The sequence below is a fragment of the Eubalaena glacialis genome, chromosome 19 (assembly GCF_028564815.1).
Source record: "Eubalaena glacialis isolate mEubGla1 chromosome 19, mEubGla1.1.hap2.+ XY, whole genome shotgun sequence".
Taxonomy (NCBI): Eukaryota; Metazoa; Chordata; class Mammalia; order Artiodactyla; family Balaenidae; genus Eubalaena; species Eubalaena glacialis.
In genome coordinates this window covers 12850990-12877000 of record NC_083734.1, presented here as the reverse complement: position 1 = coordinate 12877000, position 26011 = coordinate 12850990, and the positions used below count along the sequence as shown (strand labels likewise).

General features: G+C 58.1%; 1 protein-coding gene across 4 annotated transcripts in view; it reads right to left on the bottom strand.

Annotated features, from left to right (window-relative positions):
• Nucleotides 1-5428: 5428 nt before the first annotated feature.
• Nucleotides 5429-26011, bottom strand: part of ATP2A3 (ATPase sarcoplasmic/endoplasmic reticulum Ca2+ transporting 3) — a 33455-nt gene continuing 12872 nt past the window's right edge. For 2 of the 4 annotated variants that reach the window (XM_061177056.1, XM_061177058.1), the window contains exons 8-21: nt 24342-24806; nt 22303-22391; nt 22034-22136; nt 20649-20780; nt 20130-20255; nt 18825-19043; nt 18380-18715; nt 16302-16522; nt 15227-15429; nt 14663-14748; nt 10895-11028; nt 10301-10418; nt 9662-9779; nt 5429-6143 (exon numbers count right to left, since the gene is read on the bottom strand). In XM_061177056.1, coding sequence (XP_061033039.1) covers nt 6037-6143; nt 9662-9779; nt 10301-10418; nt 10895-11028; nt 14663-14748; nt 15227-15429; nt 16302-16522; nt 18380-18715; nt 18825-19043; nt 20130-20255; nt 20649-20780; nt 22034-22136; nt 22303-22391; nt 24342-24806 — 2457 coding nt within the window. In that variant the 3' untranslated portion in view covers nt 5429-6036. Of the gene's footprint in view, nt 6859-9661; nt 9780-10300; nt 10419-10894; nt 11029-14662; nt 14749-15226; nt 15430-16301; nt 16523-18379; nt 18716-18824; nt 19044-20129; nt 20256-20648; nt 20781-22033; nt 22137-22302; nt 22392-24341; nt 24807-26011 lie in introns of all 4 variants that reach the window. The other 2 variants (XM_061177057.1, XM_061177059.1) reach the window with 2 other exon arrangements.

The following is a 26011-nucleotide window of genomic DNA, read 5'->3' as shown; positions in this document are numbered from 1 at the left end:
GTGGCCCAGCTGGGGGCTGAGAACCGAGCCCCCTGCACGGCCTTGGCTCCCGGGGTGAGCCAGGCGTCAACACCCACGTCTACAGCGAAGCTTCTAGGGGTTTCCCAGCCCCTTATGAAGAGCAGGGTGGGACAGGTGGGGCCAGAGGTCAGGAGTCAGAGGTCAGTTGTCAGCATTTGAGTTGGGAGGGAGAGTCCTTGGGTGGTCAGAGCCGCTCTTGGCCCCTGGCAGGCAATGAACTGTGGACCAGCTGTGCCTGTGGACAAATAAATTCCCAAAGATAGATGGGGGCGGGGCCGGGGGGCCACCCAGGCCCGGCCCCACTGCCCCTCCTGGCTCCGCCTGGGCCCTGCTGGGCCTCCGGAAATGGGAGCTGTTGGCAGGAAACCATGGGCCACCCGTCACAAGGCAACGATAAAGCTGTCAGCCCCCCACGAGCTTGGTAGAACAGAGCTGGGGGCTCAGGCCAGGGCCTGGGTGGAGTGGCCTCAGGCTGGAGCCCTCCCCAATGCAGGGACCCATCTCGTATCCAAACATCCTCCCCACCCTACCTTGGCCCCCAGGTGGAAAGCTCAGTCCCTGGGAGTCTACAGCCAGGAGGGCAGAGAGGAAGGAGGGCTGCTTCCGGTCCAGCTGCCTGACACTTCCTGAACCTGTGGCAGGACCCCCACCCCGCCCTTATAGACCACCTTCCATCCACCCATCCCTTTGGGTCTGAGCCTGGCCCGTGCCCAATCAACCTCAGTGTCGGGCTGGCAACTCCATCCCCCGACCTCTCTTGTCCTGGCCGCACCTCCACTACCCTGAAACCAGCACAGGGCGCAGGAACCCAGACACGGCGAGGGCCGCGTTTGTTACACATCACTGTCGGGCTCCCAGAGCCCAGCAGGGAAAGCCTGACATCAGACTGCCTCAGTGAACACCCCTGGCTGTGCTGCTTGCTGTGGGGGCCTGGGTACCTTGCCTCACCTCCCTGAGCTTGCTTCCTCATCTGTGAAATGGGGCAATAATGGGACTTTCCTCATAGGTAGAGGCCAGGGGATGGGTCCTGACAACACTGAGGACAGAGAAATTGAGGCCACTCCTGCAGCCCCTGCCCTCAACCCCAACCCAGGCCCTGAAAGCAGGGGCCCTGGGGTCTGGGCTGGGGCAGGTCCTGTGTTAACTCTCCGAGCATCAGAGCCGGAGGCTAACTCCCAACTTCCCTCTCATTTTGCAGGTGAGGAAACTAGAGCTCAGAGAGGAGAAATGAATTGCCCAAGCGCAACCTGCACGGTACAGGAAGCCCCCGCTTGAAGCAGGAAGGTCTCCCTGGCCCTCCCTCCACCCAGGCTGGGTGTCCTCAGGGCTCCCCGCCTCCGCCCGCCCCATCCAGGCTGCCCCACCCTGAAGGCTGATGGGAGTCTTCTTCCTGGCAGGCCTTTAGCTGGGAAATCACTCTGGGCAAGGAGCCAGGCCCCGGGGCTGGGAATCCCAGCCTCCTGTCTGAGTAGAGCTGCCTTCTAGACAGCAAGGGGCCCCCAAAAAGGGCCCCTCCAGCACCCCAGGCCAATCCCCCCATCAAACAGATCAGCCTCACCCAACACAGAGTTCCCGCCAATCTCAGGCTCAAGGGTCTGTCCAGTGATGCTGCCTTCAAGAGGGGCTGGTGAGTACCACGTCCTGGCTTTTCTAAGGAAAATCCAGAGATGCTGGAAGGCAGAGCGGAGGTAGCCACATCCCCTTGGCCTGGTCTTGACCCCAGACAAACGGGCCTGTCCTCTTCCCAGCTGACCTCATGGCCCTTGGAATAGCGGGCGCTGGACATGAACTGTTTGCAGTGGGGGTGGGGTGGATGCTGACACCGTGTCTGAGTCATCTCCGTGCCCCACTCCACCCACCCTTCTCAAGACAGCACACCACACTTGGGAGGGTGGCAGGCACTAAATTGGGGGGGGGGAAGGAAGGGAGGAGGGAGGGAGGTGGGAAGGAAGTCAGGCAGTCCTTCTCCAATCTGTGTCTGTGCCCTTTACTCCATCACCATGTTCTCATTCTCCCCCGCCTCCTCCTCCTCTTCCTCCTCCAAGGAGCTAGGCTTGCTGACAGATGGACCAATGGACAGACAGACTTGCTTGGAGCACACACATGTGCTCCTGTTATAGCCTCGGTTCTGACCCTGACACTCAGAAAACAGGATGCCCCGGAGGACAGTCTCATTTGGGGATGTTATCATAACCAAAAATGTGCCCAAAACAAAAAGAAATAAAAGCAATTACATTTCTTTCCCCAAATTCCTTTTCTTGTGAATCACTCTGCGAGAGTAAGACAGGCAGCTGATAGGGTCAATGTCCCTTTCACTGGTTCTAAAGTGCATCTTTCCATTGAGGCCTGTGCTTTCCCGCCCTTGGCCCCCACTTCAGCATCCCCAAGGACAGATATCCGTGTTCGTTCTAGGCATTTTGGGAAGTGAAGGAAACCTAGAATTCTGCAGGCTTTTCTTTACAGCAGCCCCGTGATGTAGGCTCAAGAATTGCCATTTTACAGATAAGGACACTGAGGCTCTGGAAGCTAAGGGCCTTGCCCAAGGTCACACAACGATTAGCTCCCATATCTGCTGGTGGCCGGGAAGGAAGCTCCCCAAAGTCTGAGATCTTGGCCCAGAGCCCACCCTAAGACTCCAGCCCTTCAGAGCCGCCAGACCTGCCTTATAAGCCCAAAGGCCGGATGGCCTGAGCGGGTACTGGGCCGGGCCTTGTAGGGAGGCAAGGCAGTGCTGCCAAGCTTGGCCCCAGGATGGCCTCCCCTGCCTGGCTAAATTTAGCCACTCTGTGAGGGTGGAGGGGGCCTGTGTGCCTATCCTGGAGGCCAGCCCGGGCCCTCAAGGAGGTCGGCACAGGCTCCAGTGGGTCTCCTTGGCCACTCAGGGTCCCAAGGTTGCAGGGGCCACGCCTCTGCCCGGAGAGGAGCTCGGTCCAAGCTCCCACACCAGCTGGTCCGGCCTCAGTGTCCACACAGCCTCTCAGATGCTGGCTGGAACAGGGCCCTGGACTGGCCTAACTGGACTATCTAGGGGAGGTCGGGGGAGGGCGGGCATCCATGGGGAGGCCACTACGGGGGTCCCCAGGCTGGCTTCTCCCCACTGCCCAGATCTTGCATGGCTTCTCTGGCCTCTTCCGTCCCCTACTAAGGGCCTCGATCCGGCTGGAGCCCCTCTGCCCGAGTGTCCGAGGCATCACAACCCCCTGGTTCTCCTCCATGCTTTTGGGCCGTCTCCCCTTGGTCCTCAGCCTCTTCCTGCCCCTGGAATGTGGGGACTCTTTGGGGCTGGCCTGGGCCACTGCCCCACAAACACTGCGCACACACCTGGAGGCCCGCCCCCTGCCGACGCTGAAGCCGCTACACCTACAGCAGCCGCGTGCCCGCCACCTCCTCTGGCTCCCACCTCTTTTCTCTTTCTTCTAAAGCAAACTGCACTAAGGTATAATATACATGCAATAAAATGTACCCATTTTAGGCACACAGTTTGATGAGTCTTGACAAATGCATGGAACTCCCCTCCCCTCCCCAATCCCTCACCCTTGAATGTTCCCTCCTGCCCCTTTGCTGTCAATCTTCCCCAACTCCCGGCCCCTGGCAATCACGGATCTGCGCTGTTGCTACAGCTTTGTTTTGCCTTTTCTAGAACTGCATGGAGGTGGAATCGCTCAGTATGGGCTCTTTTTGGTTCTGGCTCCTCAGCACCAGGGTTTTAGGCATCATGCATTCCGTTGCATATGTGGGTGCGTTGCTTTTCATTGCTGAGGCGTATTCTGCTGTACGGACATGCCAGTTTGTTTATCCTTCCCCTGTTGATGGACGTTTGGGCTGTTTTCAGTTTGGGGCTACAATGAATAAGCTGCTGTGGACACAGGTTCAGGTCTTCGTGTGGACACGTCTTCATTTTCTGTTTTTGCCCTTCCATTTCTCCCAGTGCAGCCCCAATGGGCATCCATCCCTCCTGGGAGGGGTGCAGTGTGGGGGGCCGTAGGAGCACAAAATCCTGGCCTCTGGAGGGGGCAGGGGGAGGCCATGGGCATCTTGGTCACTGCCATCCACGAGCCAGTGCGAAGTGTGCCGGGGCTTTCCCCGGAATTCCCTCCTGGGTCAGCGGCCGTGAGGTAGGAAACCTCTGTTTACCTTGGCCCATCAGGCTCCATGCTGTGGGCTGGACAAGGCCGGACTTGGGCAGGGCTGGGTGGGGATGGAGGCGAAGCAGGCCTGGCCACGTGCCCCAGAGGCTGCCAGGAGCGCTGGAGCCCGCCTGCCTCCTATGTAAGCCCTCCAGGCCCATCTTAGCGCCTCTCGCTGCCTGTCCGTTAGGATGAGGGCCAGCTTGATGGTCAGACTTTCAGAGGGCCCCAGGTTCTTTATCTGTAAGACGGAGCCCTACGCCCTGCCGGGCCCATCTTATGGAGCTGGTTGAGGACCCGGAGACGAGGTAGATGAAAAGGCTTTGTGATCTGAGATGGACCTTGTTCAAGAGGGAAACCTTCTGCCCATCCCCGGCTCCTGCTGTGCGCTGTGTGTCAAATCCTGTCTCCTAAATAAAGCCTGGGAGCTCCGAAGGGTGGGTCCTGCCTGTCTCCTCTGGTCACGGCCTGCTTCCTGGACGTGCCATCCTTGCATTACGTGGGGCCCTGTGCTCAGAAGGGCCCTGCACTTGGTGTATTGTTCTGCTGCCACTGTTAAGAAATTCTTAATTTTTGAACAAGAGGTTCCCCATTTTCATTTTGCACTGAGCCCCACAAATTATACAGTTGGTCCTGCCTCTGGCCCTGTGGGCAGGGCCTGAGTCCCCTTCCGAGGGCAGTGAGTCCTCCTTTCAGAGGAGGAAATGAGGGAGGCAGGGGAACACGGCTCTTCCCTTTCCAGAGCTCCCACTTTTGGAGGGCAGGGTCACCTGGGCGAGTCAGGAGTTAATGTCAAGCAGCCTCACAAGGCCCCGGGACAGTGTGAGCCTCAGGAAGCCTCGGGGAGGTGCATTCGAGCTGGGATGGGAAGGACAAGAGATGGATGGTACCTCAGGGAGACGCAGGACCCCTGGAACAGCCAGGGCTGGGGGCCCCTCTGTGGGGAGCAAGTGACCACTGATATTCAGGCTTCAGACCCAGCCCTGCCCCAGAGAGTCCCGGGCCCCTCCCAGCCTCATTTCCCTATGAATCGTGTGTAAGGGGCTTTGATCACATGCACAAACTTTCAAGTGCTGTACACGTGAGGAGAAGGCAGTCAGGCCTCTGCTACGGGGGCGTGGCTCCCCGCCCCCTGTCTGAGGATGAGATCTCCCTCCGGCTGGCGTCGGAGCCGCTCCCGGGGGAGGGGGCACAGGTGGTGGGAGCCCCCAGGGAGACACCAAGGGGGCAGAGGGGGGGCCGCTCTCCAGGAAACACGCTGATGGCCCTTGTTGCCCCAGACACTCAACCTTTATTTCTCTACCAGACTGCACGTCAGCAGGTGGGTACAGGGTCCTGCCCCCTCCCCAGACCTCCCTTCCCCCAGCAGGAAAGATACAGAGAATCTCTGGGGGCTCCAGGAAAGTCCCACCCGACTCTGATTCTCTCACTTTCGAGAGAGGGGAGGGTGGGAGTGTGGGCGGAGGAGCCACTGAACGTGGAGCCCATTTGTCTGCAAGGCAGGCCCAGGGGGCCTTTTGATTCTGGGACCAGGACAGGGATGCGGGTCTCGATTTACACATAATCACTTTGTACACTCTCCAGGAGGGGGCGAGGATGCGCGGTGGTTTACTCACTGCTTCTTCTGCTCTTAGCTAATTTTCGCTCGAGGGGCAAAAGCTGAGTGAAGAGAACACCTGTGTCCCGCAAACGCCCTTTTCCCATCATCGGAAGTGAGCCACTTGCACGTTCGTCACTCTGGCAGGGAGGGAGGGAGCGGACGTGCCCTTGGGTAGCTAACCATCCTTCGGGACGTCCTTTCGGCCCATGGGTGTGGGGACTCAGGATCACGCAGCCGTGCAGACCTCGACGTGGCCGGGCGCTGGGTCAGGGTGGCAAGGCTCAGTGGTCAGGGACCTGAGGACGGCTCGGGTCTCAGGTGCCAGGGACACAGAAGGTGAATCCGTCCTCCGCTTGGCAGAGCAGGCAACACCAAGACGGCGTGTGCTTTGTCGGCTTGGAACAGAGAAACCTGAGTCTGGGGGTGCGCCGAGCTGAGGCAGGCAGGCTGGCCATCTCCCAGGAAAGGGGGTCCTTGCTCCGCCCCCCTCCCCCGCTCCCGTGTCCCTCTCTCTGAGCCTTCCACCCCCTGCACACATAAACACAAACAGGCGCAAGCCCTCGGGAGCTGACTCCGTGGAAGCAGAGTGGAGGGGGCCGTCCGCCCTCGCTGTGCACATTTGGGCCTGGCTGTCCCCCCTTCACCCCGGGCCAACCAGGCCCCAGCCCAGGCACTGAGGGAGAGGTCAGAGTGGCTCCCAGGAGAGCTCTGTCTATGCAGAGACGCAGGTCGCCAAGGAAATGCCCTGCCTCCAAGGAAGGGGAAGCGGGCCCCTGAGCACGCTTGTGGATCTGGGGAGGAGGGCTCTGCTGCCAGCTTCTGGGCAGGCCCCTCACGGGCTGCAGCTCCTGGGCCAGAGCTTCAGGGATGAACTGCCCAGGAGAGCCCTAGAGACCTGAATTACAGAGCCCCCAGAGAGATGGGAGTGGGGACAGAGACCCCGGGATGGGCCTGGAGGTGGCCGCCCCGACCTCAGCAGGGCCCAGTGAGCAAGCAGGTGAGCGTGCAGGCAGGGGGGGTTCGGAGGGGCGAAGGCTTGGGCACCATCACTCTGAGGTACACACTGGAAACTCCACTCTGCTCCCGGCACTCACTTCTGGCCCTTTTCTTCTGGAAGAAAACCCAAGAGCGTGTTAAGATGTACGTATGAGAGCACACATCCAGACTGGTTCCTTCTGGCCCCTTCTGTCCTCCTCTTTCCCTGGGATAGCCCCACTCTCCCACGGTATCTCTCGGTCGGCACCCAGCCCCGCTACACCCCCTGGATGTCCCTGGAGCTTCCTTCACCCCACATATTCCATCAACTCCCTCAGAGCATCTGATGCACATTCTCCTCTTGGTTTCCAGTTTAGGGAACCACTACCTACCATCATGAGGTCCAGAAACCCTGGCCATCCTTTACTCCTCGCCCATCCCACATACCAGGCCTGCTATTTCACCATCTTCATCTCTCTTCCTCCGCTGCCCCCACCAGGACTCCAGGCCTCTCACCGACACCCTCCTGTCCCTGGCACCACGCTACAGACCTAGCCCATCACTCCCTTCAATGGCTCCCCAACTGCCATCAGAATAAACTCCAAACCTGCCTCATATCCTGAACCCTCCCACATCGGTCCCCACTCAGTCTCTCCAGGCCTCCCCTCCCTTCAGCCTGGCCCACAGGCCTCTGCCTGACAGCTGCTCAGCCACACCTGGGCAGAGCCAGGTGGTGGGGTAAGAGGACCCTGCCCCCGACCCGCCAGGACTGACCCAGCATCCATAGTTCTTCCCAGGACATATCTCTCGTAAATCATGAGGAAGCCACGAGCATCAGGCCTCAGCAAAACTTCCCTAAAAGGCCACCAGGCTGGCTTGGGAACGTAACAGGGTCCCCTGTCTCACCCCCACCCTGTCTGCCTTTAGGAGGCCCGAGGGACTGCAGCTGCACAGGGCATAGCTGTCTGGGCTGCCAGCGGGCACACTCCACCCCACCTCTCAGATGTGGCCACAGATACCCAGCCTGTGTCCGTCCTGCGGGTCCCATGGCCGCTCCTGAGAGCAGAGCACCACCCTTACAAGCCGAGCTTCACCAGGACCATAGTCAACATCTCAGGTTAATGGTGGAGGTGGAGGCATCTTCCGGGACCAGCTCACCCTGGGCTGGGCCTCAGTGTCTCCCTCCCAAACCAGCTTAACAAGGCCCACCAGCCTCCCTGCCCTTAGTCTCGCCCCCATCTACCCTCCATGGTCACCCCAGTCCCTCCCACGCTTCCACCTTTCTATGGCTCCCTCTTCCCCGAGGATAATGTCCAGGGTCCTTACCTTGGTATCCGAGGCCCCTGCCACACTCTGGCCTCAGCCCTCTACCCTGCACTCCAAGCCCCAGCTCCACTAAAGAGGCCAAGCCTCGGGAGCCCAGCCTCTTCTCCACCAAGTTCAATCCTCCCCTTTCAAACCTCTGCCCAAACCCCACCTCTTCTAGAAACCACCCCCAACCGTGGCCCAGTAGGGGCTGCTCCCTCCCCAGTCCTTCCAACCTACCCGGTCCTGCTAGGGGCCTGCTCCCCTCCCCCACCCAAGCCAAATCCTCATCCGGTAGCCAGCACTGGAACAGTGCCCAAGACATAGGCTTCTCCCATTGGCTGAGAAACGTTCTCACTTTTCAGCTTTCTCGAGAAGAGGAGAAGACGCGGAACCTCTTGGCTAGGGAAAGCTCTTAAAGACGAAGCTGCCCACATCCCCCGGAGGATGTGGGGGACTTTGCAGGCGAGTTAGTGTGGTCAAGGTTGGCCGGCAGCCTTCCTGGTGGACCAGCCCTGTGCTCCAGCCAGAGCTGGGGCTCCTGCAGATGGAGTTTCAGATGACAGAGCCATTTCCCTGCCTTCACTTCCCCAGAAGCACCCAGAGGGTGGGCCCAAAAGAACCATGCAGGGGGCAGAATGCCTTGTCTGGCTTGGCTCCCCCTTCCCCCCCGGACCTGTGGACTCCAACAGACCTTGCTTTGACCGAGCAGCACCCACCTCTACCCTCGGCTGAGCCCGCTTCCTCCCCGCCATGTGTCTGGTCACCCTCTGGACAGACCTGTGGTGGGCCAGTTTCTCCAGAGAGAGGAGGCCAACTTGTTTTGGCCTTTTTAATAAGATAAAATATTGGCAGTGCCTGGGAGGGCTGGCCAGCATGGGAGATGGGGGCTGCCCTGGCCCCTGCGGAGTGACAGGCACATGATCTGTTTATGGCCCCCCACCCCGCCCCGGCACCCTCCCCTGGGCCTGGGAGACATTCCTGCCAGAGGTGGCCCTCAAGGACCCAGCTGCTCCAGAGCAGGCCTCAGCCATCTCTGGGCCTAACCCGGGGCCCTCAACAGCAGCCTGGCCACAGACCTACAGCCTTGGCTCAAACTCCCAGGAACAGGGACTTTCTCACCCCTGCCTCCTCCCTCTCTGGGCGGCTCGGGCAGTGAGAATGATGCTGCCTCCCTGGCCCTTGGCAGGGTCAGAATCACTCAGGCTCTGAGCCCCTGGCAGAGGCAGGCAGGTGGACACCGTGCCCCAGCCTGCTCCTCCACTCACCGCCCCCCACCCCAACCCTGCCATCTGTCCTCCATTCCCGGGTTAAGGCAGACCCAGAGCTGTGAACTCAGAAACAGAGAACCGCCTGGGAGACTGTGCTGAGAATGCCTGCATAAAAACAGGCCCGGTTCAGAGAAGTCAGAGGCCAAGGCCCAGAGGACGGCACAGCAGGCCTGGCTGTGCAGGGCTGGTGGCAAGTGAGGGGAGCAAAGCCGCGTGGCTCTGAGCAGTGCTCCCGCCGGCGGCCCAGTGAGCCCAGGGCCCCAACCCCTGCAGCCCAAGACCCTGCAGCCTGGAAGCAGGGGCGGGCGGGGAGGCGGGCTGGAGGCGAGCAGGGTGGGGAGGGTCTGGGGCCTCTCACTCACCATCCACGTGCTTCCGGGACAGGTACTTGAGGGCCTCATCAAGCAGGATGACAGGCAGAGATATCTGGAGCACCACCACCCACTGGCGCCCGCTCAGTGGGGTCACTTGGAAGATGAGCTGGGGCGGGGTAGTTTTGGTTAAAGGAAGGAGTGCCCAGAGCCCCCCAGATCCACTGCTGCATACACCCAGGCTACAGTGGGCTCTTCACGAGCACGTCTGAGATGCCTCTCAAGGCCCCACCTCCAGATCTGTGTCCCCCCTGTTTCCTCTGCCTGAGGTGCCCTCCCCTGCCCTCACCCAGAGGACCAAATCCTCCTGTTCTGTTGGGGAGTGGGAGGGATTCTGCACTGGGGAAGGGCATTGGCTTTCCTCCTGCCCCAGCCTGGGGAGATTCCCCACCTCTTCTGTTCCCCAAGTCTGGGGGGCGGGTCCCAAAGTGGGGGACACATCTGGAGGACAGTGGCTGGCCAGGGTCCCAACACAGGCTGCAGTCACGGAGCACCATCAGACCTCCCCCATCACAGCCCCCAGGCAGTTTCCATCACGAACAGGCCCAGAAAGGCCTAGCATCAGAGGAGAATGAGGACCCTGTGACCCCAGGAGCCCGAGAAGGTGAGCAGGGCTGGGCGGAGACTCACGGGCAGGGGCGGCACAAGCAGGATGAGGAAGTGCAGGGCCATGGACATGGCCACAGCCGCCAGCAGCCAGGGGTTCAGCCAGGGTGGCATCCGCAGCAGTGACTGGTTCTCCGAGACGCTGCCAAGGGCACAGGGCGCTCACCTCAGGCCAGGATGCGGGCAGGCCTCGCCGTGGTCACCCACCCGCCCCCCATGTGGGATGCAGCAGGTGGTCTAGGCCTCGGCACTGCCCTTTAAGGACGGGAGAGCTTCTGGGAGGCCAGTGCCGCCGGGAGGTGAATGTCGCTCCTGCCCACTCAGCCCCCAGGGGCCTATGCTGGGTCTTGGACGCCCTTTCTCTGCCCCTCAGACCCAATCCTGGCCCCTCTATTTCCTCAGACCTCCATCACGTCTCCCTTTGCCCCCTGGATCCCAATTTTGGCCCCCATTGGTTCTCAGAGCCCTCTTCTGGACCCTTCTGACCCCCAGACCCCAATCCTGGACCCCCTAAACCTCAGACCGCACTCCTGGACACCTCTGACCCCAATTCTGGGCGCCACTGACCCTCAGCCCCCATCCCTCAACCCCCGCTCCAGGCCCCTCTGCCCAGCCCACCTGTTAAGGGCGTTGCACATCTCAATGGTCACCAGCACAGACAAGGCCATGGTCGTGGGGAAGCGTGACTCAAAGACCTCGCATTCAGTGCCAGCAAAGAGCGGGTTGTCCTCTGAGCACTTCAGGAAGTTCCTCTGAGGGCCCCCAGGTGGGGTGGGGTGGTGGTGGGGAGAACAGTGGTCAGGGGCGGGGCCAGGGCGTGGGAAGAGGGAAGCCTCACTCCGCCCTCACCCTCGGCTCACATCTGAGGACTCAAAACAGCCAACGCTCCTGCGGGGAGGGTCCAGGGAGGGGTGCTCGCTCTCCCAGGATGGGGACAGAGGGGCAGACGGTTCTGGGGCAGGGGGGTGGTGGGACGGAGGCGGAGCAGCTGGCATTAGGCTGGGGATGGACGGCAGGGGGCCCTGGAATCAGGGGGTGGGGGGGGGCCTGAGTATCCGAGGTACAGGAGTGCGGGCGGTGATTAACTGCGGCCACCGAGTAACATGAGTAAATGCACATGAAAACTGATCAGTAAAATTATACTTGAACAGAATTCACCTTTGGTGGGTAGAAGAGGAAGGTTACTGGGGCCCTAGTCATGATTATTAAATAGGATTCCATTCACACCTCCCCCCACTTCTGCTGCTGAAATCGAGCTCTACCAGACCTGCCCTTTGCTTTTGACGTGGCCTAACTCATGGCCAGGTGCAGGCTTGCTGCACGGCTTCTTCATAATTAACAGGGAGCTCTCGGGGCTCAATAAGGGAAGTGGCCCTTGCCCCTGCAGCCCCAGGGGAGTTTTCTTCCTGCCCATAAACCTGGCTCACAGAACCTGCTGTAATAACATGTTGAACTGAGGACACGCGTGAGAACTTCCGTCTTGCTCTCTTCCGCACCACCAAGGGATAAGCATGAACGTTCATAACCGTTAAACAGCTCTGTTCTCCAACAATACAAATCTGGCCTCTGGAATCTCATCTGAACACAGTGATCCTTTAAGCTAAAAGTTCAGAAATGGGAGGGCCACGTGTTGTGAAAATAACCCTCAAAGAGAAATCTGTAAAGTGACCAGCTGTCTGACCTCCTGTCCAGGAAATCCATCCCTCATTTCCCCCAGGGCAAAAATGCGGGTAAGGCGACTCTGTCAGCCAGAAGGGGCTGCTGGCACTTTCCTCTCTCGTGCAGGATGCAAAATTATAAACGACTATGGCTTGGCTAGATTTCTTATTTTAACAAAAAGATGGAGAGTCTTATTTAAACGAACAGTGGGAATTTCTCCAAAAACCAAGCTCCAGTATTTGGGACAAGTGCACGTTTTTATTTGGCACTGATCACAGGGCAGAGAAAATGTCCTAAACTTTGAACCCACCCACTGACCAAGAGGACCAAATGCTCTTGCGAGTTGTGTCACCACCGTCAGGCCCCACCTCCAGACCTTAATGGTAAGGACCTTGCACATGCATGTACCCACAAATGCAGTGCACACACCTCGCACTCGGGCATGTGTGTGCTTGCATCCCTATGCCCGTGCACGGGAAGAAAATACAAGGATCACATGGAGGTGTTTCAATAGACAAACACTCTGCCCAGTTCAGACCTCCTGGGTTTCAGCCGTGAGCACCTGCCACGCATGCATTGTGCCCAGGTCGTGGGTCACAGTGTGGCCTCCTACATTGTTTATTAGAAGGTGCTCAGGGCTGGAACTTCTGCCTCACAGATTCACGGTGAGCAGCCCCCGAGGGGTGGGGAGGCTGTTTCTTTGGGGGAAGCCACTGTTCTGCCTACTCCTTCCCTTTGCCTCCCTGGCTATTTCCTATTCACCTTCACCTGCAAGGCCCCCTCTGGGTTTCATTAACTTTACACTTACATAGCTCTTACTATGTGCCTGGTGTTGGTCTAAGCACTTCGTAAGTATTGAATCATCTTAGCCCTATAAGGCAGGGTCTATTATCCATTTTATATGGATGAAGAAACCAACAGAGAGGTTAAGTAGCCTGTCCAAAATCACACAGCTAGTGTGTGATGGAACCAGGGTGGGAACCTGGGCAGCCGGGATCCAGGATCCACTCTGCTGCTTTTATTCAGTGTTCCTCCAGGATCTGGGCACTTCTCCTGAAATTCCAGCACCTGGAGCTGAAAGTTCTTAGGTCTAACTCTTGACCATCTCTGAGTTCCACAGCCACCTGCCTTTTCTCTGCTGAAGCACTTCTCACTGTGAAATGTGACTGCCCATTTCCATGGCTCTCTCCCCCACCAGACTCGACACTCTTTGCAGAGCCTTTGCCGGCTCGGTCACTGCCATCACCCTAGCAATTTGTGCCTGGCACAGAGTCAGTGCCTAATAGCTGTTTCTTGACCAAGTGGATAAATGAGAAATGGAATGACCTGAGGACAGTTGGGAAGGTGGCACCAAGGGGACTGGGGACTGACTGGTAGTGGGCATGGGATATGTGTCTAGCATGACCCCAGGGTCATGGGTGACCTGCTTGGGTGACCAGGCTGGCAGTGGAACCGAGATGGGCATGGAGGAGGGGATTGTTTGGGGGAAGGTGACAGATTTTGACTTTGGACTTGGTGAGTGCACAAGGGCTGTGGGGCATCCCAAAGGAGGTATCCAGCTGGCTCTATGGGATTGGGCTCAGAAGAAAGGTCGATATGGGGGGAGGTCTCTGGAGATTTGGGATCCACAGCACAAAGGATGGTAACAGAGACAGGGCAGGAAGGAGGCAGCAGCGGGATGGCTGGCACATCCCCACTCTCCAGCTGCTGCCCCCACAGGAGCTACAGGAGCAGGTGCCTGAGGCTGGCCTGAGCCATCTGCCAAGGGCTGCGGGCCACCAGCCTTTGGGACAAGGGTCTGGGACCATGCTCTTCATTGCTGCCAGGAGGGAGAGCCCCATGTGCTTGAGGGCTGGTGGATGGAGGAAAGCATCTCCGGGCTGCCTCTACCTAGGTGTGAACCCCTGAAATAGCCCTCACGCTGCCCTCGGGGTGGGGAAGACTGTACTCCCCTGACACTCCGAAGAGTGGCCAGGAAGTCAGGGTCCCTCTCTTGAGCTCTTCTACCTACAGGAAAGTGGCAAAGTCAGGCACAGTCAGAGGAAGGAAATTCCACATCCCCGCCGCTCTCCCCTTTAAATGAGAAACCCACAACTGGCTTTGCCGGAATTGCCGCGAAGGTTCTTTCAAGCAAAGGAGATGCACTAGCTGCTCAGACAGAAGGACAGACTGACAGACAGCAGCTGAGGTGGGGCTCCCTGCCTGCTTCCAGAGCTTTGCTGAGCTAACCGGCCCGTGGTGTGCACCTGCCAGCCAGGTGACTTCAAGAGGTCAGTGGGTCCCTTCCCCGAGAAACACGTTGGTTATGAAAGTGGGGAGCCTGGCAGATTCCTTCCCTCCACTGTCGATTGCTCCAGTTTGACTCTCTGCCATTTAGGGGCTCCTACCTCTGAGCCCTCAATTGTTTGGGGAGTTTCCCAGTAAAGGTAAGACACTTCTGGGCAGTTAAGCCCCTTGGTCCCCCTGTAACTAAAATGATTGGGGGAAGAAGTAGCCTCCTCTCTGGCTCGGGGGCTGTGCTGCCGTCTCTAGGCTTCCTGTGGCTTCTGAGCTTGTCTCTTTAGGTGGTGGATGTCTATATGTGGGGAGTTGGGGGGGTGGGGAGGGACAGCCACTGGCACCCGTGGGGCTCTGGACTCCTTTCCCCTGGAACTCCAACAACAACTTGGGCTGTGAGTTCTACCTCCCAGATGCCCCCAACAGGCTCCCTGGCCATCCCTTGCTCACCAGCTGGTAGAAGGTGACCTGAGGTCCCTCGGCATCATACAGGAACCACCAGGTGGCAGCAGCCACTGTGGCCAGGCCAACGTACACTGTGGGGAGGGCAGGAGAAAACTGGCTATAGTGGACACCTCTGGTTTTCTGGCATCCGTTTCCCCTTCCTAATAATTCGCTGGATCTCTGTCAGGGAACCACTCTCTCCCTTTCTGAGCCATGTGGTTTGCACACTGCTGCGGGAGTAATAGGACAAAAGGCTCTTTCTTCTGCTTTATTTGAGGTTGTAACGGGGCAGGTACGAGGGCTGGAGCTGCGGCAGCCATCCTGCCACCCCAAGGGGCACCTGCATGAGAATGGAGCTGAGGCAGAGCCAAAATATGCCAATGATACTGTCTGAGGGCTGGGTCCAGCCATGCTTGAGGCATGATCTAATCTCTTCAGTTACACAAGCCCACACAGTTTCTCTTGGCATAAGCCAGGCTGAGTCATACTGGTCTGTAGTTTGCAAGTGTAACTGATACAAGGGTCTTAGGAAGCTCCAGGAACCGCAGTGAAGACTGGGGCCCCACTCACCTCCAATAGCCAGATATCGGAAGAAGAGCCAGCCACTGATGAGGGCCTCCCGAGGGTTCCGGGGCCGCTTCTCCATAATATCCAGGTCTGGTGGGTTGAAGCCCAGGGCCGTGGCAGGTAGGCCATCCGTCACCAGGTTCACCCAGAGCAGCTGCACAGGGATCAGGGCTTCGGGCAGGCCCAGAATTGCTGTGACGAAGATGCTGGAACCAGAGTCATGGGCTCTAGCCCCCAGCAAATGGAGGGTCCAGCTCCTACTCTTACCCCAGGCCCGGGAGCTCCCGCACTGTCTCCACAGCAGCCCCGCCTCACACTGGGCCACCCCTGCCCCCCCAGTCCCAGCTCTGGCGCCTGGACAGACCTGCCCTTTAGGCCTCTCCTCTTGAGGACACAAGTCCTCTTTAGGGTGCACACACACACACACACACACACACACACACGGACAGTGCATGCCTGAAACATATACACATTTGTTCACAGATGTGTACAACCTAGCACAGGTTACACAATCCACAAACACAAGCAAACACCTACATGCTTGCCCCGACGTGCAGAGATGCAGAATTCTTACATAGCCAGGCAAACGTGTTCACCGATCTCCACAGGCATCACTCACATGTGAACCTAAGTGTGTACACAATTACACACTAGCACAAATCCTCATGCGAAAAGATGAACAAGAACTCACATGCACGCACGTACACATACCTCTCACTCAGGCCCACACCCTATGTGCGCATACACACACACGCACGAACACATTACTGCCCAAAGGTGAGGCAAGTTCTCCCATCTTGCAGGACTCTGAAAGTGGGAAGAAGGTCACGGCTGGAAGGATGACAGGGGACTTTTCAGGCACCACCTCAGGGGCTGAGGTGCATCAGGGCCTCTGGAGAATGATGAGGCGTCCCCATCACTCCCCACCCTGAGGTGGGACTCTGGAAGGCCCCAGACTTCCAGGGCAGGGCATGGGTCCCTCCATCCCTGCAGCCCCATCCCAGGGACAGGCATTTCCCCAGTCTTAGGGATGCAGAGCTGGTCCAGAGGGCTGGGAGGAGGGAACACAGGGCCTCACCAGACGACCTCGCCAACATTGGAGGAGATGAGGTAGCGGATGAATTGCTTCATGTTGCTGTAGATGGCCCGGCCCTCCTCCACTGCAGCCACAATGGAGGCAAAGTTGTCATCTGACAGTACCATCTCTGCCGCTGACTTGGCCACGGCTGTGCCGGAGCCCATGGCGATGCCGATCTCCGCTTTCTTCAGGGCTGGGGCATCATTCACCCCGTCTCCAGTCTGAGGGCCAGGTTAGGTGGGTTCATGCCTGAGAAACTTCCCTTCCACCTCCCTGACTCCCCTCAACTCAGCCTATCACCAAGTTTAGGCGATGTCCCCGAAGAAGCAGACAGCTGGACAGAACAAATGGTGAGGTCATGAGCCTAGAAACTGATCTGGGGATGAGGCTAAGGGGAAGGCAAGGAGTGCAGATAAGGACAAAATTGAGGAGAAGATGGAGTCAAAGATCAGAGAGGATGGTGAGGTGGGGACAGGGATGAGGGTGAGTCAACGCCAAGAGCAGGGATGAAATTCAGGTGGGATGTGGGGTAGAAGATGAAACTGAGGTTAAGGACAAAGTTAAGCTCAAGTCAGGAATGAGGTGAAGGTCATGGCCCAGGTCAAGGGTTGGTTAGGTGTTGTAGTCAAGGTGAAGGCTGGAGCCAAGGTGAAGGGCAGGGTCAAGAATGGACTCATGTTCAAGATAAAAAAATTAGATTAAGGTAGAGGTCAAGTCAAGGCTATGGTCCATATCAGGAATGATGTCATGGTAGAAGTTGGAGTTGAGGTCAAGGTCAAGACTGAAGGCCAGATCAAAGTTGAGGTCAACATAAAGTATTGGATTGGGGGGGGATCAATGTCAGGGATCAGATCAGGGTCCAGGTCAAGTCTGGAACCCATATCAGGGTTGAGCTCAGACTAAAGAATCAGTTTAAGATGGTTAAGGTCAAGGTCAGGGACCAAGTCAGTGTGAAGATCAAAATAAGGTAAAGAACAAGTTTACAGTTGTAGTCAAGGTTGGTGCCCAGCTCATTATCCAGGTCTAGGCTGAGCCACAGGTCAGGATTAAGGTCAAGGTAAAGGACTGGGTTAGGCTGGAAGTCAAGATTATAAACTGAGGCTAAGTCAGGGTTGAGGTTGAGGTTAAGAATCAGATCAGTGTTGATGAAGAGGTCAACAATCAAGAATGAGACAGAACAAAAACTGGGTCCAAACCAAATGTCCATCCAGAGGTGAATGGATAAAGAGACTGTGGATGGGACTTCCCTGGTGGTGCAGTGGATAAGACGCTGCACTCCCAATGCAGGGGGCTCGGGTTCGATCCCTGGTCAGGGAACTGGATCCCACATGCATGCCACAACTAAGAGTTCACATGTCACAACTAAGGAACCCTGGAGCTGCAACTAAGGAGGAGCCTGTGAGCCGCAACTAAGGAGCCCCCCTGCCGCAACTAAGACCCAGCGCAACCAAACAAACAAGCAAATAAATAAATAAATAAATAAATAAATAAATAAATAAATAAATCTTTAAAAGAGACTCTGGTATATTCACACAATGGAATGCCACTGAACAATAAAAAAGCAATCATGTAACTGATACCTGCAACAACATGGGTAAACTTCAAAGGAAAGAAGCCAGACACAAAAAAGCACATGCTGTATGATCCCACTCATATGAAAATCCAGGAGAGGCAAAACTAATCTATGATGCAAAAAAATGGGAAGGAGCATAAGGGAACTTCATGGGTTGATGGTAATGTTCCCTATCGCGTGTGGGGGAAAAGTGTACTGATGTCTGCAACTTACTTTGAAACACATTTAAGAAAAGATGGATGAAGGATGGGTAGATGGATAGGTACGTGATAAAGCAAATATAACTATGTTATTTATAGAATATAGATAGTGGATATTTATAGGCATTCACTATAAAAATCATTTTGATTTCTCTTTGTGTTTGAAATTTTTTGTAATAAAATGTTGGGAAAAATAAGAATGAAGCAGAGGCAGCGGTTGCCCGGGTTGCTCTTCCCAAGGCCTATGGCAAGTGCTTCACCACCACCCTAGCCACCTCCCCCAGGCTCCCGTCTCGTGGCCTCACCATGGCAGTGATCTCGTTGAAGGACTGCAGGTTCTCCACGATGCGGGACTTGTGGGCAGGCTCCACCCGGGCGAAGCAGCGGGCCGTGCGGCAGGCGTGGCGCTGCTGCTCGGGGCTGAGGTCATCAAATTCTCGGCCCGTGTAGGCCTTGCCCGCCACGTCCTCTGTGTCCTTGAAGATGCCAAGCCGGCGGCAGATGGCCACAGCCGTGCCTTTGTTGTCCCCCGTGATCATGACCACACGGATGCCCGCCTGGTGGCAGCGTGAGATGCAGGCAGCCACCTCGGGCCGCGGAGGGTCCAGCATGCCCACGCAGCCCACGAAAGTCAGGTCCGTCTGCAGGGAGGGGGCAGATGCGAGTGGGGCCTGGGCCCATCCTCGGCCTGCCACCTGCCCAGCGCTGCAGGCGGACACATGGCTCCCAGCCCTGGGGCCCAGCACCCACCTCGTACTGCACAAACTTGCTGCAGTCGTCTAGCTGCATGTCCTCCTTCCTCGGGGGCGCATCCCGGGTGGCCAGTGCCAGGCAGCGCAGTGTGTCCGAGCCTGAGCCCCAGTCCCGGATCTTGGCCAGGATCTGCTCCCTGGAGGTGGTGTTCAGGGATACCGTGCGGCTCCCCACGCGGACTGAGCTGCAGCGCTCGATCACACTCTCAGGTGCCCCCTGCCGCGTGGGGTAGGGGAGGAGACAAGTCCGTCAGTCAGGACCCCTTCCCTCCCTCCTGCCTAATTGAGGAAATTGAGGCCCAGATACTGGGAAAGGTCACCCAAGGGGACACAGAACAAGGCACAGACCAGAATCCATTCTTTGGAAGCTCAGAGAGGGAACCAATTAGGCCCCACTGTGAGAAAGCCCAGAGGGAAGGGAGTTCACACAGGGTGTGACACCGTGTGAAGCCCACGCGGAGGCACCCTCCCCTCACCAACCTGCAGCTGAGAAGGCCTGCTGCAGCATTTTGGGGGATGGGGTGGGAATGGCAGCCCTCCTGCAGGCCCTGCCTCCCTGCCAGCCTGCTGCTACCGGGATCCCAGTTCTGCGGGGTGCTCGGCAGCGGGATCAGGAACAGAGCCCTGCTGAGGGTGCGTGGGGTGTGGCTCTGGGAAGGTGGTCTTGGGGGTGCCGGGCTACTCAGTGGCCTTGGGGTCTCAACCCGGATCTCGCCCAAGGCCTGGGAAGAACCTCTGAATCCTCCATCAGTGCCTCCTCCCTCTCCACAAAGGGCACTCCAAATGCTAGGTTTTTTCAGCAGCCCAAGCTCCCAATATAGAAGCTTGTCATTTCAAAAGAGGTTAAACCCCCCGCTGCACGTGAAGACGTGAACGGGGGTCTGGATGGGAGCTGGTTCCTTCCCTCCTTGGGACTCGGTTTCCAAAACACAAAGCACCAAAGTTGCACACCAACCACCTCAACACTCCCCATCAGAAGCAAAAGGGGTTCCAAGACCTTCCAGCCTGACCGGCTGTTCAGATGGGGAGCCCGAGGCCCACATGGGGGTACGGTGACCGCAAGGTCATGTGGCGAGGCAGTGCCTCTCAGCCCAGAGCTGGGACCACAGGGCGGGGCAGGCCTCAGCATCTGGCCCTGGCTTTATCTGCCCCACACGTGGATCCCACTCCCAGTTCCCCATGGCAGGCTGACCACCCTTGTTCTGGAGTCGTCGCTTTGACAGAGGGCCTCATGCCTCCCCCGGTCTCCCACCGCTGCAGGCTCTGGCTCTTCAGAGGCCCCAGGCTGGTCAGGCAGGCCCACCTTCACAAACATCTTGCTGCCCTGGGCCGCCAGGCCAGGGTGGGTGGGCGTGCAGTACACCGACATGGACTTCCGGTCTCGGGAGAACTCCAGGGTGAACTCCTTCCGCATCAGCTGCTTGATGACCTGCAGGACCCAGGTGGGTCAGGGCGTGAGGGGCAGAGCCAGCAACTCTGGCTGCTTCCTCGCCAGCTGCTCAGCCCCATGAAGAGCCTCTTGCTCCCTGCACGATGTTGCCTACCCTCTTCTGACCCTGGCATTCAAGGCCTCTCTCCCCCTCTCCAGCCCCAGAAATGCCCCAAAGTTGCCATTTCCTGACCACGCTGTGTAATTCCCAACTCTGAGTCCTTGCCCACACTCAGCTTTTCCTCTCTTTTCCCCCTAGACCATTCTTACTAGGGGTCTGAGGGCCCTCCTCCTCCCAGAAGCCTCCCACGACTTCATTACCTCCCCTCCCTTCTCCAGATGCCCCAGAAGCCCCAGCCACACAGCCTGTGGCCGAACCCCCAAGCTGCTCACCGCGTTGCAGGCCCCAGCTCGCTCCACCCGGGACAGGGCCTGCAGGTCCGTGTCAAAAACATTCATCTTCTCTACCAGGCAAGTCAGGGCCGTCTCCGTGGCCTCTCCCACCTTCTCATACACGCCCTTTGCCTAGCGGGGCCCAGGTACAGGGAGTGAGGGGCAGGGCGGCCCCCAGCCTCACCTCCCACTCGCTCCCTGCCCCCTGGAGCTCCCTTTGCCAGGGTCACCTGTAACCTCCTTTGCACCAGGCCTGTGGGCCCTTCGCAGCCCAGCTGACCTGGGAAGCATCTGGCACTGATGTTCACCTTCCCTTCCGACCCTCCCTCCTCCCCTGACATCAATGGCCACGCACCTTTCCTGTCCTCTGAATCGCTCTCTGCTCACACTTCTCCGCTTCCTTCACCAGATTCCTCTTTCTAAACCTGCTGTGTGGGCCCTGCTCCTTCCGTTCCCCCCACCCCGCCCCCCACCGCTCCCTGAGGCCTCATATGCCCCTGGCCTCTCCCATCCTTCACGGGCTCATGACGGCCAGGGCCCACCCAGCCCACTGCAACCTCTCTCCTGAGCTCCAAGCCCACATGTACAGCTGCTGCCTGTTGGACTTTGTTCCCTGGGGACCCTCAGGCTACCTCTCCCCCTCCCTATTTTGCCGCTCCCATGACAGTCCCAGCCAGGACAGCAACTACAGGCTACCCTGACCTCCTCCCTCTTTCACCTAACCAGTCACCAAGTCCCAGGATGTGGGCTCCAAACTCTCTCTCCAACCCACGCCTCCTCCCCTCTCCCTGAAGCCCCAGCCAGGACTCAGCTGGCACCTCTCCGGCCTGGATGACCACAAGGGGCTCCTCGGCTCCGGTCTTGCCCAGTCTGTTCTGTCCTCCACACAGAAGCCTGGGTGATCTTCTGTGAATGCAGATCTGACCATATCACTCTCCTGCTCCAAACCCCTTGGTGTCTGTCTACTGCCCTCAGCTGGGCATCAGACTGACTTGGCCAAGTGCCCCCGCCCCACCAGGCAGGAGCGGCCTCCCACATGCTCCAGCCACAGGGAAGAGCATTCAATGCCCGTTTCTGGGCTGTGCCTTCTGCTTTAAACACTTCTTAGTCTTGTCCCCCAAACCTCTTCCCCCAGGCACCCCTGGCCCTTCTGCCCTTTACATTACAGTCCCCCACAGCCCAAGAGCCCCGAGCAGGGTTCCAGAGCCAGTCTGAGGAAGAAGGAGGGGTGGCAGTGTGGAGTGGACAAGGGTGGCAGTGCTCCTGGGGTGTGGCACTCCAAAGGGGCAGGGACCTCCAATCCTGCGAGCTCTGATACTCTGGGAGAAAGGTCTGTTCTGAGCGCCTGGATACTAGGGGGGTCACGAAAGGGAGCAGGGGCCCACCTCGTTGTAGTCCAGCGCTGAGTCATTGCACAGGGCGCAGATGGTCGCCAGCTCCACCAGCCCGTCAAACTGCCCGCAGCACACAGGCCACTCCCCCAGCCGCCTGCGGAGCCAGAGCTGTCAGTACGGTGCCCTTGTCCCAGCCCCCGGGCAGTGCCCAGCCTCTTGGCCCCCAAGAGGCCTCGCCAATGACAGCTCTCAGAGCTGTCCTATATAGCTCCGCCCACCAGGAAACCCCGCCCACCTGAGCCCCCTCGCCGAGCACTCACACTTCGCCCTCCGGGGCATACGTGGTGCCCGAGATGGTGAACTCGTGCAAACTGCAGGTACCCGCTTCGGCCTCGGCTACCACGAACATCTGGGGAGTGCAGGGGCGTGCTCAGGCAGGCCCTCCTCCCTGGGCAGCTAGTCTGACTAAAGCCTGACCCCAGGGTGGTGTCCTGTGGGTCTCCAGAGGAGCCACCGACCTTCCCTCCCCCAGGGTCTTGGAGGTGAAGTGTAAGAGTACTGCGTCCAGGCTGAGGCCGGGCCTCTCTGCCCTGCCCAGGTGTGTCCAGTTCGGGCTTGTCCTTTGCTCTAGACCCATGAGGGATTTATGGCAGATTCTTCAATGTTCTGGGGCAGCTGCCAGCTTGACAGGGCCCTGAGCTGGGACAGGAAGCCTGGGTCCTTGCCCATCTCACTATGTGACCCCTGGCAGAGCACCTAAGCCTCGGTTTCTCCACTGGTAACGGGGAGAAAGTGGGATCAGAGTGCAGCTGCCCCTCCTTGCCCTTCAAGGGAATGAGTTCCTGACCTCCAAGGGAGGAAACTTACATAGCATCCTGAGGCACAGACCCCTGTCCCCAGAGAGTGAGCTCCTGCCCGCAGGGCCCAGCCCCTACCTGTGCCCCTGAGGGACAGGGGGCTCACCTCTCCCAGGGCAGCCCATGTCCTCATCTGTCAGCCAGCTCTGCCAGGGAGATAATTCTTGCTTCCTGGAAACTGCCTCACTGCACATTCCCAAGCCAATGGCCAGCCCAGCGCCCAGCAGGTGCTCAATAAACATCCCTTCCACTGCACTTTCCTCCCTGCCCCTGGGGACAGCCCTCCAGCCAGCAGAGCCTCTGAGAAGTCAAGTTTCTTAGCCCATCATCCAGTATGTAAGGCCCCTACGACTTCCCTATACTGTGTTTTTCAAATCTTTATTTCAGAATCCCTAGTAGGACTGTTCAAATGAAGTCCTACTAGGGATTCTAGCAGGTCAGGGGCTGCAGGGCAGTAAAGTGTGCTGGTGTCCCCAACCCCATGGCAGCCCCTGATGGGCTTCTGTGGGGGACTAAGGTCTCAGATATAGAGCCTGGGTTTCCCAGGCCCAGTGGGCAGATTATGGGAGCAGGGGTGGGAGAGGAGTGACTGGGGCACCTAGGGAGTGGGAAATCCGAAAGCTTCACTGTCATGTCACCCACTCCTCTACCCCAGGGGCCTGCTGGAGTCTCAGCCAGACTCCCTGAAGCATGTGGGCAGCAGCCCAGGATCTGGGATCAAGTGCCAGGGAATGAATAATTCCTGCCTGGGCCCTTCCCAGGTCACTGGAGCCGGTGTATCTGGTGATAGGCGTTGACCACAGAGAGTCACGGTGGTGAAGGAGAGAACCTGGGTCCAGTCCCTGGTCCAGAAGATCCCACATGCTGCAGAGCAACCAAGCCTGTGTGCCACAACAACTGAGCCTGCGCTCTAGAGCCTGCAAGCCACAATTACTGAGCCCTCGTGCCACAAATACTGAAGCCCATGCGCCTAGAGCCCATGCTCTGCAACAAGAGGAGCCACTGAAATGAGAAGCCCACGCACCACAGCGAAGAGTGGCCCCTGCTCGCCACAATTAGAGAAAGTCCACGCGCAGCAACGAAGACCCAACACAGCCAAAAGTAAATAAATAAATCAATTTCTAAAAAAAAAAGAAAAAAACGAACCTGGGTCCAGGCCCAGCTTGGATCAGATGCCCAGGCTGTACTTGACCCTCCCCTGTGTCCTTTATGGTTACCTGGCAGGGTTTGCACACGCAAACTTCAGATGGGGAAACTGAGGTTCACAGATGGGCAGTGGCCTGCCAGGACCCTACAGAGTGACACATGGGTCCTAATGATGCATGTCCAGCCAGGCTTTGCTGCTCTGCCCCATGAGAACCTGGATCTGCTCCCCACCATGGGGCAGCACGCAGGTTCTCTCCTCCACCTCTGGCCAGAAAGGAGTCAGGGAGTGGCCCAGAGAGGGAGCCTAGCCTGCCAAGCATCACACAGCAATACCCAAGCTGGCTGCAGCCACTCACCCGGCAGACCGACATCTGATTGGTGGTGAGTGTGCCCGTCTTATCAGAGCAGATGACCGAGGTGCAGCCCAGGGTCTCCACGGAGGGCAGACTCCGCACAATGGCGTTCTTGCGGGCCATGCGCCGTGTGCCCAGTGCCAGGCACGTAGTGATGACAGCCGGGAGGCCCTCAGGGATGGCGGCCACAGCCAGGGCCACGGCAATCTTGAAGTAGTAGACAGCACCTCGGAGCCAGGAGCCGCCGTGGGCCGGATCAGCAAAGTGACCAATGTTAATGAGCCACACGGCCATGCAGATCACGGAGATGGCGCGGGACAGCTGCTGCCCAAATTCATCCAGCTTCTGCTGCAGGGGCGTCCGCTCTGGTGCCATGGCCGCCATCTGACTCCGGATCTTACCCAGCTCCGTGTGCAAGCCCGTGGCCACTGCCACACCCATCGCCTTGCCTGATGCAATGTTGGTGCCCTGGCCGAGGGAGGGATAAGGAAAGGGCTGGTTAGTACCCCAACTGGGGCGCAGAACCCCTGATCCCTTCAGGCTGGGGTTAGGGCTCTTATTCCCCTCCTTGGCTTTCTTTTTCTCCATACTTAGTGCTCCCAGAGGTATGCCACTATGTAGTCTCGAGTCATTACTGTCATCGCCGTGATAGTGTCAGCTCTACGAAAGCAGGGACTTGGTTCAGTGCCACATCCCCAGTGCCTAGCATGCGGGGCCTGGCACAGAGGAAGCACCAGCTGATATTGACAGTATGATCAACCAGCACAGCACAGCACCAACCCATCAAAATTCAGCTCATAAACGACCAATACAGCCACACAGGAGTGTGGCTAACCGTGATCTCAGGTAAACAGTCGATAAATATTTACTGAAGAATCCAGAAAATTTGAGCTGAGGTCCATCCATTCCCAAGGCCCCAGTAAAATCCCCAAGCCCTGGTGCAAGTGCCGGCTGGCCTTGAGCCTCTGTGTCCTCTGCTGTAAAATGGTCCAACAGAGGCCCGAGACACAGCGGCTCTGCGGAAGCTCGTAACTCGGTCCCCTTCAGACAGGTGCACTATGCTGAGGCTGGAAGGAAGGTGGGTTCTGGTAGCCTCAGCGTCCCTTCTGCCCTGAGCCATGCAGCTCCTGCCCCCCCTTACAGGCCCCTCCGCTAAGGAAATGACCTGCAGTTAGCCAGGGCACCCTCCTTAGAAAGCTTCTAGTGACAGCTTCTAACGCCTGAACATGCCCCTTGGTGTCCCCTCCCCACCCAAGGTAGCTTGTTCAAAGCTTCCAGGCACCTAGGCAGGGTGCTCTCCTCAAGAAGAGCTGCAGGTATATAGCACTTTCTCCATTTCTGTTCACTTCTGGGGAGACTTTAATAACTTAGTGCCCAAGGCCACTGCCAATTGGCCTGACCCCTCCTTGTGGCCTCCGTGGGCAGCCTGTGAGCATCACTGGTTAAGTCCCTCTAAGGCCACAGGGGCTGATCCCTCCCACCAGAGCTGAACCCATCACTCTCCCTGAGAAGAGCTGGGCGGCTTGGAATCTTGCCTTGGGGATCAGTTTTCCTATCTGAGAAATGGACTGTTCCTGATATCCTCCACCATTTTGGCAATGCTTCTCCCTCTAGAGGATTCTGTTGAGGCAAGAGAGGCTCTGCCTCTCTCCAGTTTAAGGCAGGATAAGCCT